The sequence below is a fragment of the Mercenaria mercenaria genome, chromosome 4 (genome assembly GCF_021730395.1).
Source record: "Mercenaria mercenaria strain notata chromosome 4, MADL_Memer_1, whole genome shotgun sequence".
NCBI classification, from domain to species: Eukaryota; Metazoa; Mollusca; class Bivalvia; order Venerida; family Veneridae; genus Mercenaria; species Mercenaria mercenaria.
Genome location: NC_069364.1, coordinates 267154 through 282146, shown reverse-complemented (window position 1 = coordinate 282146; position 14993 = coordinate 267154). Strand labels below are relative to the sequence as shown.

Sequence of the window (14993 nt, the reverse complement as noted above, 5' to 3'; positions counted from 1 at the left end):
AAACAAATAAGCAAGGCATGGTTTCTCATCTAGTTAATTGCGTTTCACTCTAACTTCATGTCAATCAAACAGAACAAGATCGCATGTTTGGATGCCATTAACCTGACCACAAGAACAATCATAGGACGCTGGAGAATATAAAAGCAGATTAGAATTTCTGTGTCTTTTGTAAAATTTCTCATGTTTTTCAGGGCAATGAATGTTTTTAATTTGGTTTTGTCACGCTCCAAGTAGATATGATTTATTAATGCAAACTTTCAATATTCATTAACTGTAACATTCACTGGAGTTGCTGCTTATTGTCCTTAAACTGTCTCTTCTATACTTGTAAGAAATGAATTTTATGGTATGTTTATTCTATACTTGTAAGAAATGAATTTTATGGTATGTTTAAACTACTGCTATTCTACTGACATAACAGACAGAACTTGCGGCATATTACCCTAATACTACTGCAATATTATTGATATTGCATAGAAGACTGTTGGAATACTATTGATATTGCTGCATATTACCCTAATACTACTGCAATACTAGTGATATTGCATAGAGGACTGTTGGAATACTATTGATATTGCTGCATATTACCCTGATACTACTGCAATACTAGTGATATTGCATAGAGGACTGTTGGAATACTATTGATATTGCATAGAGGACTGCATATCATATATTTAATGTACACTTTTATTTTTTTTTTGGTTGGATTTAACGTCGCCCCAACCCATGATAGGTCATATGGCGACTTTCCAGCTTTAATGGTGGAGGAAGACCCCAGGTGCCCCTCTGTGCATTATTTCATCATGAGCAGGCACCTGGGTAGAACCACCGACCTCCTGTAAGCCAGCTGTACACTTTTATAAACCTATAGCTAAACACTTATAGCTTGATATTGCAGGAAAAGCATACTGAACGATTTAAACTGGGTTTTGAGTGATCCAGATAAGGATAATATAAGGTAAATGGCTTGGGACCGCATGAATGGCTTGAGCAAGTGATGCTTAAGCGAGCAGTATTTCACTGTATGATTTATCCTGGGTTTTGGGTGATCCAAAATATGGATAATATAAGGTAAATGGCTTTGGACCGCATGAATGGCTTGGGACAGAATGAATGGTGGCTTGATACAGAATGAATGGTGGCTTGAGACCGCATGAATGGCTTTGGGACAGAATGAATGGTGGCTTGGGACTGCATGAATGGCTTGGGACAGAATGAATGGTGGCTTGGGACAGAATGAATGGTGGCTTGGAGAATGTGGCTTGGGACAGAATCAATGGTGGCTTGGGACCGCATAAAAGGCTTGAGCAACTGATGCTACAGCGAGCAATATTTCACTGTAGATAGTTTTAGGGAATAAACTGTGACAATTAATGAATACTAGCTTTCAGCAGTGATTCACAATATTAGAGGACTAAAAATTGCAATCAAACAATAGTTTTATCTATTCTTACACTTGAATACAATTATTATTACAATAAAGTAAAAACATGTAAACAAGTATATACTTTATACAAAGTCTGTTTCAATGTTGTAATTTAAAGTCAGCAAGGGACCTGTAACAGTGACAGAGCTAGCTTGAATGTGACATTTATATGACAGCTAGATGAATGATGTATTCTTTATAATCAGATTAATCTAACTCCATTTAATGGGTTTCCCTTTTCTTCAGCACTAAAATCAAACCGGTTTATTCAACTGAGGACAGGGACAGGGAGAAATATCAAGAGAGCCATTAGCCCCAAGTCGCACAGCTGACCCTGACTATTTACATGTACTTGAAATATATGTATGACACATTGAATCATGAATGGTAATATCTGTGTTTAGCATACAAAAAGATAAAACAGGTAAAGTGCCCCCATTTGATCAACCTTGAGGGAGGACTTTAAAATGATGTTATTTTCTAGCTGTAATTTATTTAAAACAAAGTGTGGGAAGTTAACATTCATAAACTGAAATTACATCATATTTCAAAGAACACAAGAACTAAGTTCTTTTAGTTTTTGTTTTTTTTCTGTCAAACAATTCATTTCGAATCAAGAAATATATTATAAGAAACAAAGCAACTATCAAGGTATTTGATTTTTACATAAACAATATAATTATAATCTGTGCACAAATCATTGTTACTACAGCATTACAGTCATCTGGCATGTGAGGAGGGAATTGTCAGATGGGTTTGCTGGCATGCGTAAAATCACCAGAAATCCTAGCCCTGGGTGCAAGAAAGTAATATATATCTTGTACTCACCAGTTAGCATGCTATGTACAATTTTTGGACAGACATCATCATAGTTCGTCATGAAATATATGGCACCATACTTGAAACAGACAGCTAATGTATAACTCTTGTCTGCTGGTGTAGATGCGCTATCTGAAAACCAGATAGAAAATAAACTTTACAGCATCATACATATATTGAACCTATACATAATAGAACAGTAATCAAGTATAAGCATAACAGAACCTGCAATCAAAAGTCAGACTCACATGTTTTACCCAAAACTGTCTTGCTATATTTTTCGTTTTAATAATTATGTAAGTAACATATAACATGCAGGTTTTTTTCATGTAATTTAACTTTTGTAATCCATGTGTTCTCTATAAATAACTAAAAATTTGTCACACTATCATATTCTGCAGCTTGGAAATTTGTAACATGTTGTGTTATCAGCAAGACATTAAGCCTTGAAGTAACTTAAACTGGGAAGCATGTATGGTCTGAAAATTTCTTGAAGCAACTACTTAAATTTAGTAACCTGTATGTTCTCTGCAAACTACTTAAATTTGGTAACCTGTATGTTCTTTGCAAACTACTTAAATCTGGTAACCTGTATGTACTCTGCAAACTACTTGAATTTGGTAACCTGTATGTTCTCTGAAAACTACTTAAATCTGGTAACCTGTATGTTCTCTGCAAACTACTTAAATTTAGTAACCTGTATGTTCTCTGCAAACTACTTAAATTTGGTAACCTGTATGTTCTCTGTAAGTTACTAAACTTTGTAACTTGAATGTCCCCATACGTTAACTTTTAACATGACAGTGCCATAGACACAATTATCAAACAGCATCTTTGTCACACTGGAAATGTTTTATGTTAATTCTCTATGGATACCAGTACTTCTGATATTGAACAGTTAGTAGACATGTAATGTACTATATTATTGATGCTATATAGGCCTTCCACGATTTGTCAATTCAATGAACTGATGAAAACCTTATAAATAAGTTAACACAGAAAATAATAATTTACCGTTTATCTACTGTACTGACATTATCAACAAGCAATAAATCATTAAACACAGTGGGTGTGTATGCATGTGATATTGTACATCATAAGATATATACTTCAAGATGTCAGGATGCCTGTAAATATGTATTTTCCCTGATTTTCCTTGTAAATATGTTTTATATATTAATATGTAAATATTTTTAACATATTATACAATCTATATATTATACAAATACAAGTTTTCAGTCTAGTTCTCTTCTGGCTGCTTATGGAAATGACTTCCTGCATTTCAGTAACACGAGTCCCATGAAATGTGCGGACATAATAAACCTAGAAACCAAGTTCCAACTCAGCACAACTGTTACTATGGTAACACTCTAAAAGCATAAAATATTTTGTTCTTTTACTCCTCTTTCTTTAACTGACAAGATTTTCATTATGGATTCAGCAGACTTTTCGTTTTACTGATTAAATCAAACAATAAAAAAGAAGCATAAATATTCATCGAGTTTCGTGAACTGTAACTGGCAAACCCTTGGATTTTCTCATTTAATGCGATATTGCATGACTTTGTTTGCAAAGTTCTGGCATCCCAGCGAGAGAAGTTCTCTGACAATGATTGAGTATGGGAGACACAAATAGATATTTTGTTCCAGGATGTGTCACTTCACGAAACAACAGTACAGGCGGTCGATCTCTGACGCTAATCTATTTGGACAAGTTAAATCTATATCATTTACTGATAGTTAGAAGATCAAGGAAATATACACTATTGACCTGCTTCTCTGGAAGTTCCAGCACAGCACTTATTAATTTAATACAAAGCACTGTTGAAAATCAGTTAAGCTAAACTTTACTTCTCTATATCCTGGCAAATGGAAGCACTTCCTAAAAACAAGCAAACTGCAGAAGAAGCACTACCTATAAACATGCAATGGAAATACTACCTACAAAGAGGAAATGGAAGCACTAGCTATAAACAAGAAATGGAAATACTACCTACAAGGTGGAAATGAAAGCACTAGCTATGAACAAGGAATGGAAAGGCAATGGAAGCACTAGCTAAAAACAAGAAATAGAAATACTACCTACAAGGTGGAAATGAAAGCACTAGCTATAAACAAGGAATGGAAAGGCAATGGAAGCACTAGCTAAAAGCAAGGAATGGAAAGGCAATGGAAGTACTAGCTAAAAACAAGAAACAGAAAGGCAATGGAAGTACAAGCTATAATTAAGAAATGGAAATACTACCTACAAAGAGGAAACGGAAACACTAGCTATACACAAGAAATGGAAAGGCAATAGAAGCACTAGCTAAAAACAAGAAATGGAAAGGCAATGGAAGCACTAGCTAAAAACAAGAAATGGAAATACTACCTACAAGGTGGAAATGAAAGCACTAGCTATAAACAACGAATGGAAACGCAATGGAAGCACTAGCTAAAAACAAGGAATGGAAAGGCAATGGAAGCACTAGCTAAAAACAAGAAACAGAAAGGCAATGGAAGTACCAGCTATAAACAAGAAATGGAAATACTACCTACAAAGAGGAAATGGAAGCACTAGCTATAAACAAGAAATGGAAAGGCAATAGAAGCACTAGCTAAAAACAAGAAATGGAAAGGCGCACTAGCTAAAAACAAGAAATGAAAATACTACCTAAAAGGTGGAAATGAAAGCGCTAGCTATAAACAAGGAGTGGAAAGGTAATGGAAGCACTAGCTATAATCAAGAAATGGAAATACTACCTACAAAGAGGAAATGGAGACACTAGCTATGAACAAGAAATGGAAGCATTACCAAGAAACAGGCAATCAAAATACTACCTACAAAGAGGCAAGAATGCACTAGCTATAAAGAAGCAATGGAAGCACTACATTAGCTATAAACAAGCTATGAAAGCACTACATTAGCTATAAAGAAGCAATGGAAGCACTACATTAGCTATAAACAAGCTATGAAAGCACTACATTAGCTATAAAGAAGCAATGGAAGAACTACATTAGCTATAAAAAAGCAATGGAAGCACTACATTAGCTATAAACAAGCTATGAAAGCACTACATTAGCTATAAACAAGCAATGGAAGCACTACATTAGCTATAAACAAGCAATGGAAGCACTACATTAGCTATAAACAAGCAATGGAAGCACCACTACATTAGCTATAAAGAAGCAATGGAAGAACTACATTAGCCATAAACAAGCAATGGAAGCACTACATTAGCTACAAAAAAGCAATGGAAGCACTATATTAGCTATAAACAAGCAATGGAAGCACTACATTAGCTACAAACAAGAGGACCATGATGGTCCTGAATCGCTCACCTGTCCCCACACGACCCAGTTTTAAACCGAGTATGATGTCGTTTTTTTCTATTATTTGACATTGTGACCTAGTTTTTGAGCTCATGTGACCCAGTGTTGAACCTGACCTAGATATCATCAAGATAAAAATTCTAACCAATTTTCATGAAGATCCATTGAAAAATATGGCCTCTAGAGAGGTCACAAGGTTTTTTATTATTTGACCTAGTTATTGACGGCACGTGACAAAGTTTCGAACTTGACCTAGATATCATCAAGGTGAACATTCTGACCAATTTTCATGAAGATCCATTCAAAAGTATAGCCTCTAGAGAGGTCACAAGGTTTTTCTATTTTTAGACCTACTGACCTAGTTTTTGACTGCAGTTGACCCAGTGTCGAACTTGACCTAGATATCATCAAGATGAACATTCAGACCAACTTTCATACAGATCCCATAAAAAATATGGCCTCTAGAGAGGTCACAAGGTTTTATTATTATTTGACCTACTGACCTAGTTATTGACAACACGTGACCAAGTTTCGAACCTGACCTAGATATTATGAAGATGAACATTCTGACTTATTTTCATGAAGATCCATTGAAAAGTATGGCCTCTAGAGAGGTCACAAGGTTTTTCTATTTTTAGACCTACTGACCTAGTTTTTGACCGCAGTTGATCCAGTTTCGAACTTGACCTAGATATAATCAAGGTAAAAATTCTATCCAATTTTCATACAGATCCCATGAAAAATATGGCCTCTAGAGAGGTCACAAGGTTTTTTTGTTATTTGACCTACTGACCTAGTCATTGATGGCATGTGACCCAGTTTCGAACTTGATCTAGATATCATCAAGGTGAACATTCTGACCAATTTTCATGAAGATCCATTCACAAGTATGGCCTCTAGAGAGGTCACAAGGTTTTTCTATTTTTAGACCTACTGACCTAGTTTTTGAACGCAGTTGACCTAGTTTCGAACTTGACCTAGATATCATCAAGATAAACATTCTGACCAACTTTCATAAAGATCCCATGAAAAATGTGACCTCTAGAGTGGTCACAAGCAAAAGTTTACGCATGCACGGATGCACGGTCGGACGACGGACGCTGCGCGATCACAAAAGCTCACATTGTCACTTTGTGACATGTGAGCTAAAGAGCAATGGAAGCACTATATTAGCTACAAAAAAGGGATGGAAGCACTACTACATTTGCTATAAAGAAGCAATGGAAGCACTACATTAGCTATAAACAAGTGATGTAAGCACTAAATTAGCTATAAACAAGTGACGTAAGCACTAAATTAGCTATCAACAAGCAATGGAAGCACTCCCTTTAATCTATACTACACAAACAATGCCATACAATGGCTACACACCATGCAATTTTACACCCATTTAACTATATGTAACACAAAAGAATTAGGTAAAATTAAACTTAAATACTTTGCATCCATCAGGATCATGTGACTAGAAACTGCTAATGGAAAATGCAAATGTCTCCTGATACTGTTTTATTTAAAAGGAAGGTTGAATTGACATGAACTATCTGGCAACAGCACAAGTTGATGTGTTAGTCTTAAATTGATGTGTCTGAAAACTGTGTTCTGTAAGTTCTCTCATTATAGCAAACATTTGTGTAAAGATATTTGAAAATCCATCTGAGATAAAAAATACTGAGCAGACATGAAGAAATTGTTTATATAACCGTCACCATACAATCTTGACCATGTACCAACATGGCTGAAAGTTGATGTACCAACATGACTGAAAGTTGAATTCTCCATGTTTTCTCATTGCAGCAAACATTTGTAATGAGTTATTTAGAGAAACTTCTTAATATAAATTTATTTGAAAATGCTTCAAAAGGGTATAAAAAAAGTGCAAACATAAAAATTTGCCTATTTGACCTTTTATACAGAAAAGTTCCATTTAATGACATGTCCGAAAATATGACCTGTCCAGTTTTTGAAAGAACCCAGCATTTTTCTATATATTTCAATGGTTGTGTGGTCAAAAAAAAAAAGACTGGTTCGCTATTACCTAATATGCCACTTCTTGCAGAACCAACCTGTCAAATGTCTTGTTTAATGTCTCAATAATGCAACCGCAAGATTTCGTCTTTAACAACTCATGCGATCAACTAATTTGAAGATATAAACGGATCAACCTTACTTCACAACACAATGTGTGAACAGATTATGATACCTATAAGCGAAGTGTGACTATAGTTTTACTGATTATTAAGTAAATTGGATTATTCATTTAATGTGCAATTATTGATTTTACATAACAATAAAACCTGGGCTGAAACATTCTCATGTACTTAATCGGCTTAGGAACAAATACAGAGACAACTGGATTTACAGCAAGTGGTAACTGTACCAATTTTCGGATACATCTGTTATTAAACTCAACTTTGACCTTGAACTTAATATTGCATTCTGCACTGCATCTCACTTTGGATCTCATTTTGAATACATTCTGGATACATTTATGCTTTGTTATTTGAAACTCTTTTAAAAGTTTACAAAGATAATTCTTGAAAATGAAATACTACCTATCTGAAACATACATGACCTTATGGCACTCACTTTGGACCTACATGACTGAATGTTACATTCAAAACATTATCTCATTATGGCAAATGTTAAAGCCAAGTTATATGAAAATCCTTCGAAAAGTTCAAATACACAGAGTCAGGATGTGCTGATTAATTACAGTGTAAGCCAATCATGTATCAATGGTCCATGGTGTGATCATCAACAAAATTGTTCTTTGCTTATGAAATTTGTATGTCCTAAGACAAATTTTTATGTCTTAATAGTGACCCTAAAATAAGCAAAATACAGTAAAATTGCCTCTCTTAACCTTTCCCACATGGATATGTTTATCACCGTATCTATCGATTACCAAACAGAAACGTATTGACCCGTGTCTATTGGTTCCCCGATAGAAACGTATTATACCGATTAACGGCCATTTGAACAGAATCGTTTTATCCCGTGTCTCATAATCAATCGCTTTATTTTCGTTCTTTTCCTAAAGAAACAAATTCCGGATGTTTACTAACTCAAAATATGGGATTTCGTCATCATTATTTACGTAAAAGATCATGTGGTTACTATTTAAATTTATCGAGTACTTTGCAAAGAAAGACACCGGGGTTTTTTCCTACATGTGCACGACGCTACGTCATGGAAAATTACTGAGAAACTGCTTGCAACTAGCCGTTTCGCGGGGCTTTCATCGTTCTAAAAATAACAACCATTTAACATCAAAGTATTTTTAAATGTGTTAGGTCATGAAGGTCACACGTGATACATGCAGATTTCCCCTAAACAACAATTTGTGTATACGATGGCTCGGAATTTATGGCCTCACATAACGGGAAGTGTTAATCAAAACAGAAGGACCGCGGCTTTCAAATATTTTATGACACCCCAAGAGTTAATTGCTGCGGAAGTCACCCGTGATGTACCGACGTTTGATCATCAAAATATTACGTAACATTATCTTAAAAATATTTAATTTTTAGCACAAGAATACTGTAGTCGGTTACGAGTCTCGATCTCCACGATCTTTTTGCACTTTCAGAAATTTTACGATCCTTTATTTTTGTAGTGTTATTCAGTTTGATGGTTGTTTTTTATATAAATACTTACCAATTCTGATTCGGAAGATAAGTCTATTAACTATAAATCAAACTTTCAAACATCAAAATGAAATTGTATATGAATTTCAATGTGAAAGTAATCCAAAACAGAATTTTATGCCTAAAAATATATATTCTCGTACTTTAACACTTTATATCTTCGAAACTCAAAGAGAAACTACAATAAATTTTGTATCATCGGAAAGAGAATTTAAATTGCTATAAACTTTATATTGACAAAAATAATGTCAAACTTACAGAAAATATTAAAATAATGACATTTTTAACATGTGTGTGTGTAATCACAAAATAATGCCAACACCTCTGTTCAGATAAGACAGTCACCTTTATCAGCCATATACCGATTATTGATTATTGATTATCACTTATCAGTGTTATGTAAAAGAGGTTACTTTGGCTTCTGTTCTGTGTGGTAAAGGGTTAAGTAATAATGTGCATGTGAAATTATTTCTAACTAGACAAGAGTTTGGATAACTAACAATGCATAGGCATTGTATTAAAAAAATATATTATTGACAAAAATAGAAAAGTTTAGCTTTTTAATCTTATTTTGGTCATAACTGATACATCTGACTTTTGTCATGATTAATCAACAGTTAGGCACTTTTTGCACTGATTAATAGACAAAGAAATGTTGACTGATTCCTAACACTTCAGAGAAAGCACATAAACCCAACTATCCCATCTGATCTCACCTTATGACCTTGACCTTGAACTGACCACTTAATGTCCTCACATTGTAGCAGAACATTTTATGCAAAATTATTTGAAAATCCATCAAAGGGGTAAAAAGATGTAAAACTCACAAGCCCATAACCACAAAATATATATAGAACAATGTTACACTCACAGACCAATAAATCACAAGATGTATAGAATAATGTTACACTAACAGACCAATAAATCGTAAGATATATAGAACAATGTTACACTCACAGACTTTTACATGACTTGATTATCTCAATCAGATCGTGTCCTACAGATGGCATATTGTCTGATAATTTAACTTTTGCAAACATTAACAAACAGATCAACCTGCAACTTTAAAACAGTCATGTATATTAAACAGTAAAAGTGACCAAAAATTACCCATGTACAGTAACATTTAACACTCACTGTCATGTCCTTGTTCACACTGAGCAGTGTCATGGTTACTCTCCTCTTCTTCCATGTTGAATTTCTCACAAGACCATAGAATGGAAGTTATCTCCATGCCTTCTAACACAGTGACCTGTGTAACCATGGCACCCTGTGATGACATCACTATAATCTGTCCATCTGTAGTCCCAAACATCACCTTTTATAGTAAAGTTTAAGACTCAATTAAATGAAACATGCTACAATTAAATATTTATTAATGAAAACAAACTAGCTATAAAGTGAGATGGAATAAACTGATATTCATCTGACATAAAACCAAAATTATATTCACAAAGGTTACCTGAATTCTGAACAACATTTTTCTGTTCGCAAACTGAATTTCATCTAATATGACCCAAAGTTCTTTTACAATTGTTATAGGAATTCTGAACAACAATCTGTCTGTTCATATTAGTCAGAAATAATGGTTTTCTTACACTACAAACTTTTCATCAGCACATGTAACAGAGGTTTAGGTCAGACTGAGCACGAGTACCAACACAAACCCCCAGTGGACCAGATCACGTATTTATTTGAAACACAGTCAAGACAGAGTATAAACTACCAGGCTTTATACATTATGTGAGCACACTCCACATGTAGTTGAGGTCTACACTGAAAAAAGTTGTTTCTTATCATACCAAACATGTAGTTTAGGTCTAGATTTTATATAAATGGCTATACTACATACCTCCTAGTCACCTGATGACCCTACCTTATATGCCTTCAAGTTATTTACAAAATGAGGCATACTGTAAATGTTTACAAACATTCTGATAATCTAGTGACCACATGTAACTTAGGTCTAGACAGAGCATAAATCAAACCTTCTGGTCATCTGGTGACTTCACATCAAAGGTAATCGAGGTTCTGTCCAGGTTGAACATTAATGAAAGCAAAACTTCTGGTCATCTGGTGACCACAAACCACAGGTAATTTAGGTCTAGACAGAGCATAAATGAGAATAAACCTTCTGGTCATCTGGTGACCACACACCACAGGTAATTTAGGTCTAGACAGAGCATAAATGAGAACAAACCTTCTGGTCATCTGGTGACCACACACCACAGGTAATTGAGGTATTGTCCAGATTGAGCATAGAGGACCAGTATCTCTGACCTGCCACTGAACCAACCAACACAAAGCCATCACAGTAACAAATCAAAGCCATTCGTCCATCATGGGACCAAGCAAAATCTGTCACCTACAACGAAAAGAAACTCTTCATCAAAAGAGAATTATTGCTGTTTCCATGGCCACAAGAGAAATTCTGTCCATGGTGATATGTCAATTCTTTCATTGTCATTATAGTTTACCATGAAGTCAACTGTAAGCATGCAACATATGAATTTAAATGTGTCTGTAGACAGCTTAAGTGAATATCTGGATGTCTCTTTTCAGACAAATCAATCAGTTTCCTATACTTCAATGACAGGAGGAACAAAACTATAGCAACTATAAACCTCAAAATAGGTAAGAATCTTACAAATTTCAGACATACATGAATACAAATCTAAAGTAACATTGTTCCTCTATAGAACCTTCTTGTATGCTAGTCTATCTAAGGGAGTAACCAACAATTAAAGTTTTAAATCTAGAAAATTTAATGTGAATCATTATGTCTGTCTTTAGTGTCTGTAATGAGTCTATCTTCATTTTACCTAATCTACTGATTCAATACTAAGTCATACTTTGACAATCTGACTGATACATTTTTCTGAGATTTTCAGGTGTTAGTACCCTCCTTACGTGTTTACAAGAAAACTCGGGCAACTTTACATGTTTAAGAGTTTCAGATTTTGATTCCCTTTGAGAGTTTCTGTCTATTCTACATGTACATACCCGAGAGTTTCTGTCAATCTAAACCCCAGTCACACATACGGCGCAGATAGCAACGTCTACCCATGGACAGAAACGTAGTCATCCATACCGGTCCGTACTTCAAAGTAGTAATCCGTATCAATCCTTACCAACACTTGGTCAAAAAGTATTTCAAGACTTATCCCAAACTTGCAAGTTTCTCCAACTTTTGAAAATGCACAAAAGTTTGAGCAATCCATAGCCATTTGAGCGTGACTTTAGTCCAACTTGGTTGAAACTTATTCATCCGTAGTTAAACGTAATAAAACTTAGTTATCCGTACTGAAACATACGGGTTCAATCCCCCAGCGGGGCGTATGTTCTCCGTGATGATTTGATAAAAGACATTGTGTCTGAAATCATTCGTCCTCCACCTCTGATATTTCATGTGGGGAAGTTGGCAGTTACTTGTGGAGAACAGGTTTGTACTGGTACAGAATCCAGGAGCACTGGTTAGGTGAACTGCCCGCTGTTACATGACTGAAATACTGTTGAAAATGGCGTTAAACATAAAAAACAAACAAACAAGAGATCACAGAGTGATCTTGGCGCCCACCAATGTGTCATTTTTGTGTGTTCCAAATTTCAAGACTTACTGACTAGCTCAAGGTCAAATTTCATTTCCGTACACAACACTGTGCATGTGGTCTAAATTCGAAAGCTGTAACTTGAGAAATGTGAAAGTAGGTCACTAGATCAATTTCAAGGACAAAGTTCTTTGTACACAAAACTATGCATGTGCATCAATTTTGAAGACTGTAGTTTGAGAAATTTGAAAGTAGGTCACTAGGTCAATCTTAAGGTCAAAGTTTATTTCGGTACACAAAACTATGCAAGTGGTCCAAATTTGAAGGCTGTAGCTTGAGAAATGAGTAGGACACTAGGTCAAAATCAAGGTCAAATTTTATTTCGGAATACAAAACTATGCATGTGGTCCAAATTTGAAGCCTGTACCTTCAAAAATGTGAAAGTAGGTCACTAGGTCAATGTAAAGGTCAAAGTTTGTTTCGGTACACAAAACCATGCATGTGGTCCAAATTTGAAGGCTGTAGCTTGAGAAATGTGAAAGTAGGTCGCTAGGTCAAAATCAAGGTCAAATTTTATTTCGGAATACAAAACTATGCAAGTGGTTCAAATTTGAAGCCTGTACCTTCAAAAATGTGAAAGTAGGTCACTAGGTCGATGTAAAGGTCAAAGTTTGTTTCGGTACAATTACCATGCAGGTGGTCCAAATTTGAAGGCTGTAGCTTGAGAAATGTGAAAGTCAAAATCAAGGTCAAATTTCATTTCGGAACACGAAATTATGCATGTGGTCCAAATTTGAAGCATGTACCTTCAAAAATGTGAAAGTAGGTCACTAGGTCAATGTCATGGTCAAAGTTTATTTCAGTGCACAAAACTATGCATGTGGTCCAAATTTGAAGGTTGTAGCTACAGAAATGTGAAAGTAGGTCACTAGGTCAAAATCAAGGTCAACTCATGTCAAGGTTCATCTTGCCACTCAAAACCATACATGTGGTCCAAATCTGAATGTTGTAGGTTATTGACAAGAAGTTTTTATAAACTTTTCCCTATATAAGTCTATATGAACCATGTGACCCCCAGGGCGGGGCCATATTTGACCCTAGGGGGATAATTTTAACAAACTTGGTAGAGAACCACTAGACGATGCTACATTACAAATATCAAAGCCCTAGGCTTTGTGGTTTGGAAAAGAAGATTTTCAAAGTTTTTCCCTATGTAAGTCTATGTAAACCATGTGACCCCCGGGGCGGGGCCATATTTGACCCTAGGGGGATAGTTTGAACAATCTTAGTTGAAGACCACTAGATGATGTCACATACAAAATATCAAAGCCCTAGGCCCTGTGGTTTTGGACAAGAGGTTTTTCAAAGTTTTTCCCTATATAAGTCTATATAAACCATGTGACCCCCGGGGCGGGGCCATATTACACCCCAGGGAAATAATTTGAATCATATTGGTAGAAGACCACTAGATGATCCTTCATACCAAATATCAAAGCCCTAGGCGCTGTGGTTTGGGGCAAGAAGATTTTCAAAGTTTTTCCCTATATAAATCTATGTAAATTATAGAAATAAACAAAGGGCCATAACTTACTAAAAATTTGTTGAACCAGTCTGATTTTCAGGGGGACACAACTAGGGTACCAATACATCATTCTGACAAAGTTTGGTCAAAATCCCCCTGGTAGTTTCTGAGGAGATGCGATAACGAGAAATTGTTAACGGAAGGAAGGACGGAATGACGGACGGACGGACGGAAGGACGACGGACCACGGACGCAGAGTGATTTGAATAGCCCACCATCTGATGATGGTGGGCTAAAAAGGGACAGTTTCTGTCTATTTTACATGTATATACCAGAGAGTTTCTGTCAATTTTACATGTATATACCTAGTAAGAGTTTCTGTCTTTTTTAGATGTATATACCCGAGAGTTTCTGTCAATTTTACATGTATATACCTAGTAAGAGTTTCTGTCTATTTTACATGTATATATACCTGAGAGTTTCTGTCATTGATGAGCTCTATAGACCATCTTCCTTCATGTTTGATCCAAACAAAAATAATTCCCTGAGCATCACATGTAGCTAACTTCTGATATGGTTCATTCCATCTCACTAGAACAACCTGAAAATATAACATGATTAATTCCACCTAGAACAAGCTTAAAATACAACATGACTCATTTCATCTAACTAGAACAACCTGAAAAGATTACATGGTTCATTAAACCTACATAAAAAACC

General features: G+C 35.4%; 1 protein-coding gene across 1 annotated transcript in view; it reads right to left on the bottom strand.

Moving 5' to 3' along the window:
- LOC123550778 (tubby-related protein 4-like) overlaps positions 1-14993 on the bottom strand; it is a 173407-nt gene that overhangs the window by 66103 nt on the left and 92311 nt on the right. The window contains exons 5-8 of the mRNA XM_053540064.1: positions 14746-14874; positions 11404-11568; positions 10341-10521; positions 2255-2377 (exon numbers count right to left, since the gene is read on the bottom strand). Coding sequence (XP_053396039.1) covers positions 2255-2377; positions 10341-10521; positions 11404-11568; positions 14746-14874 — 598 coding nt within the window. The remainder of the gene's footprint in view (positions 1-2254; positions 2378-10340; positions 10522-11403; positions 11569-14745; positions 14875-14993) is intronic.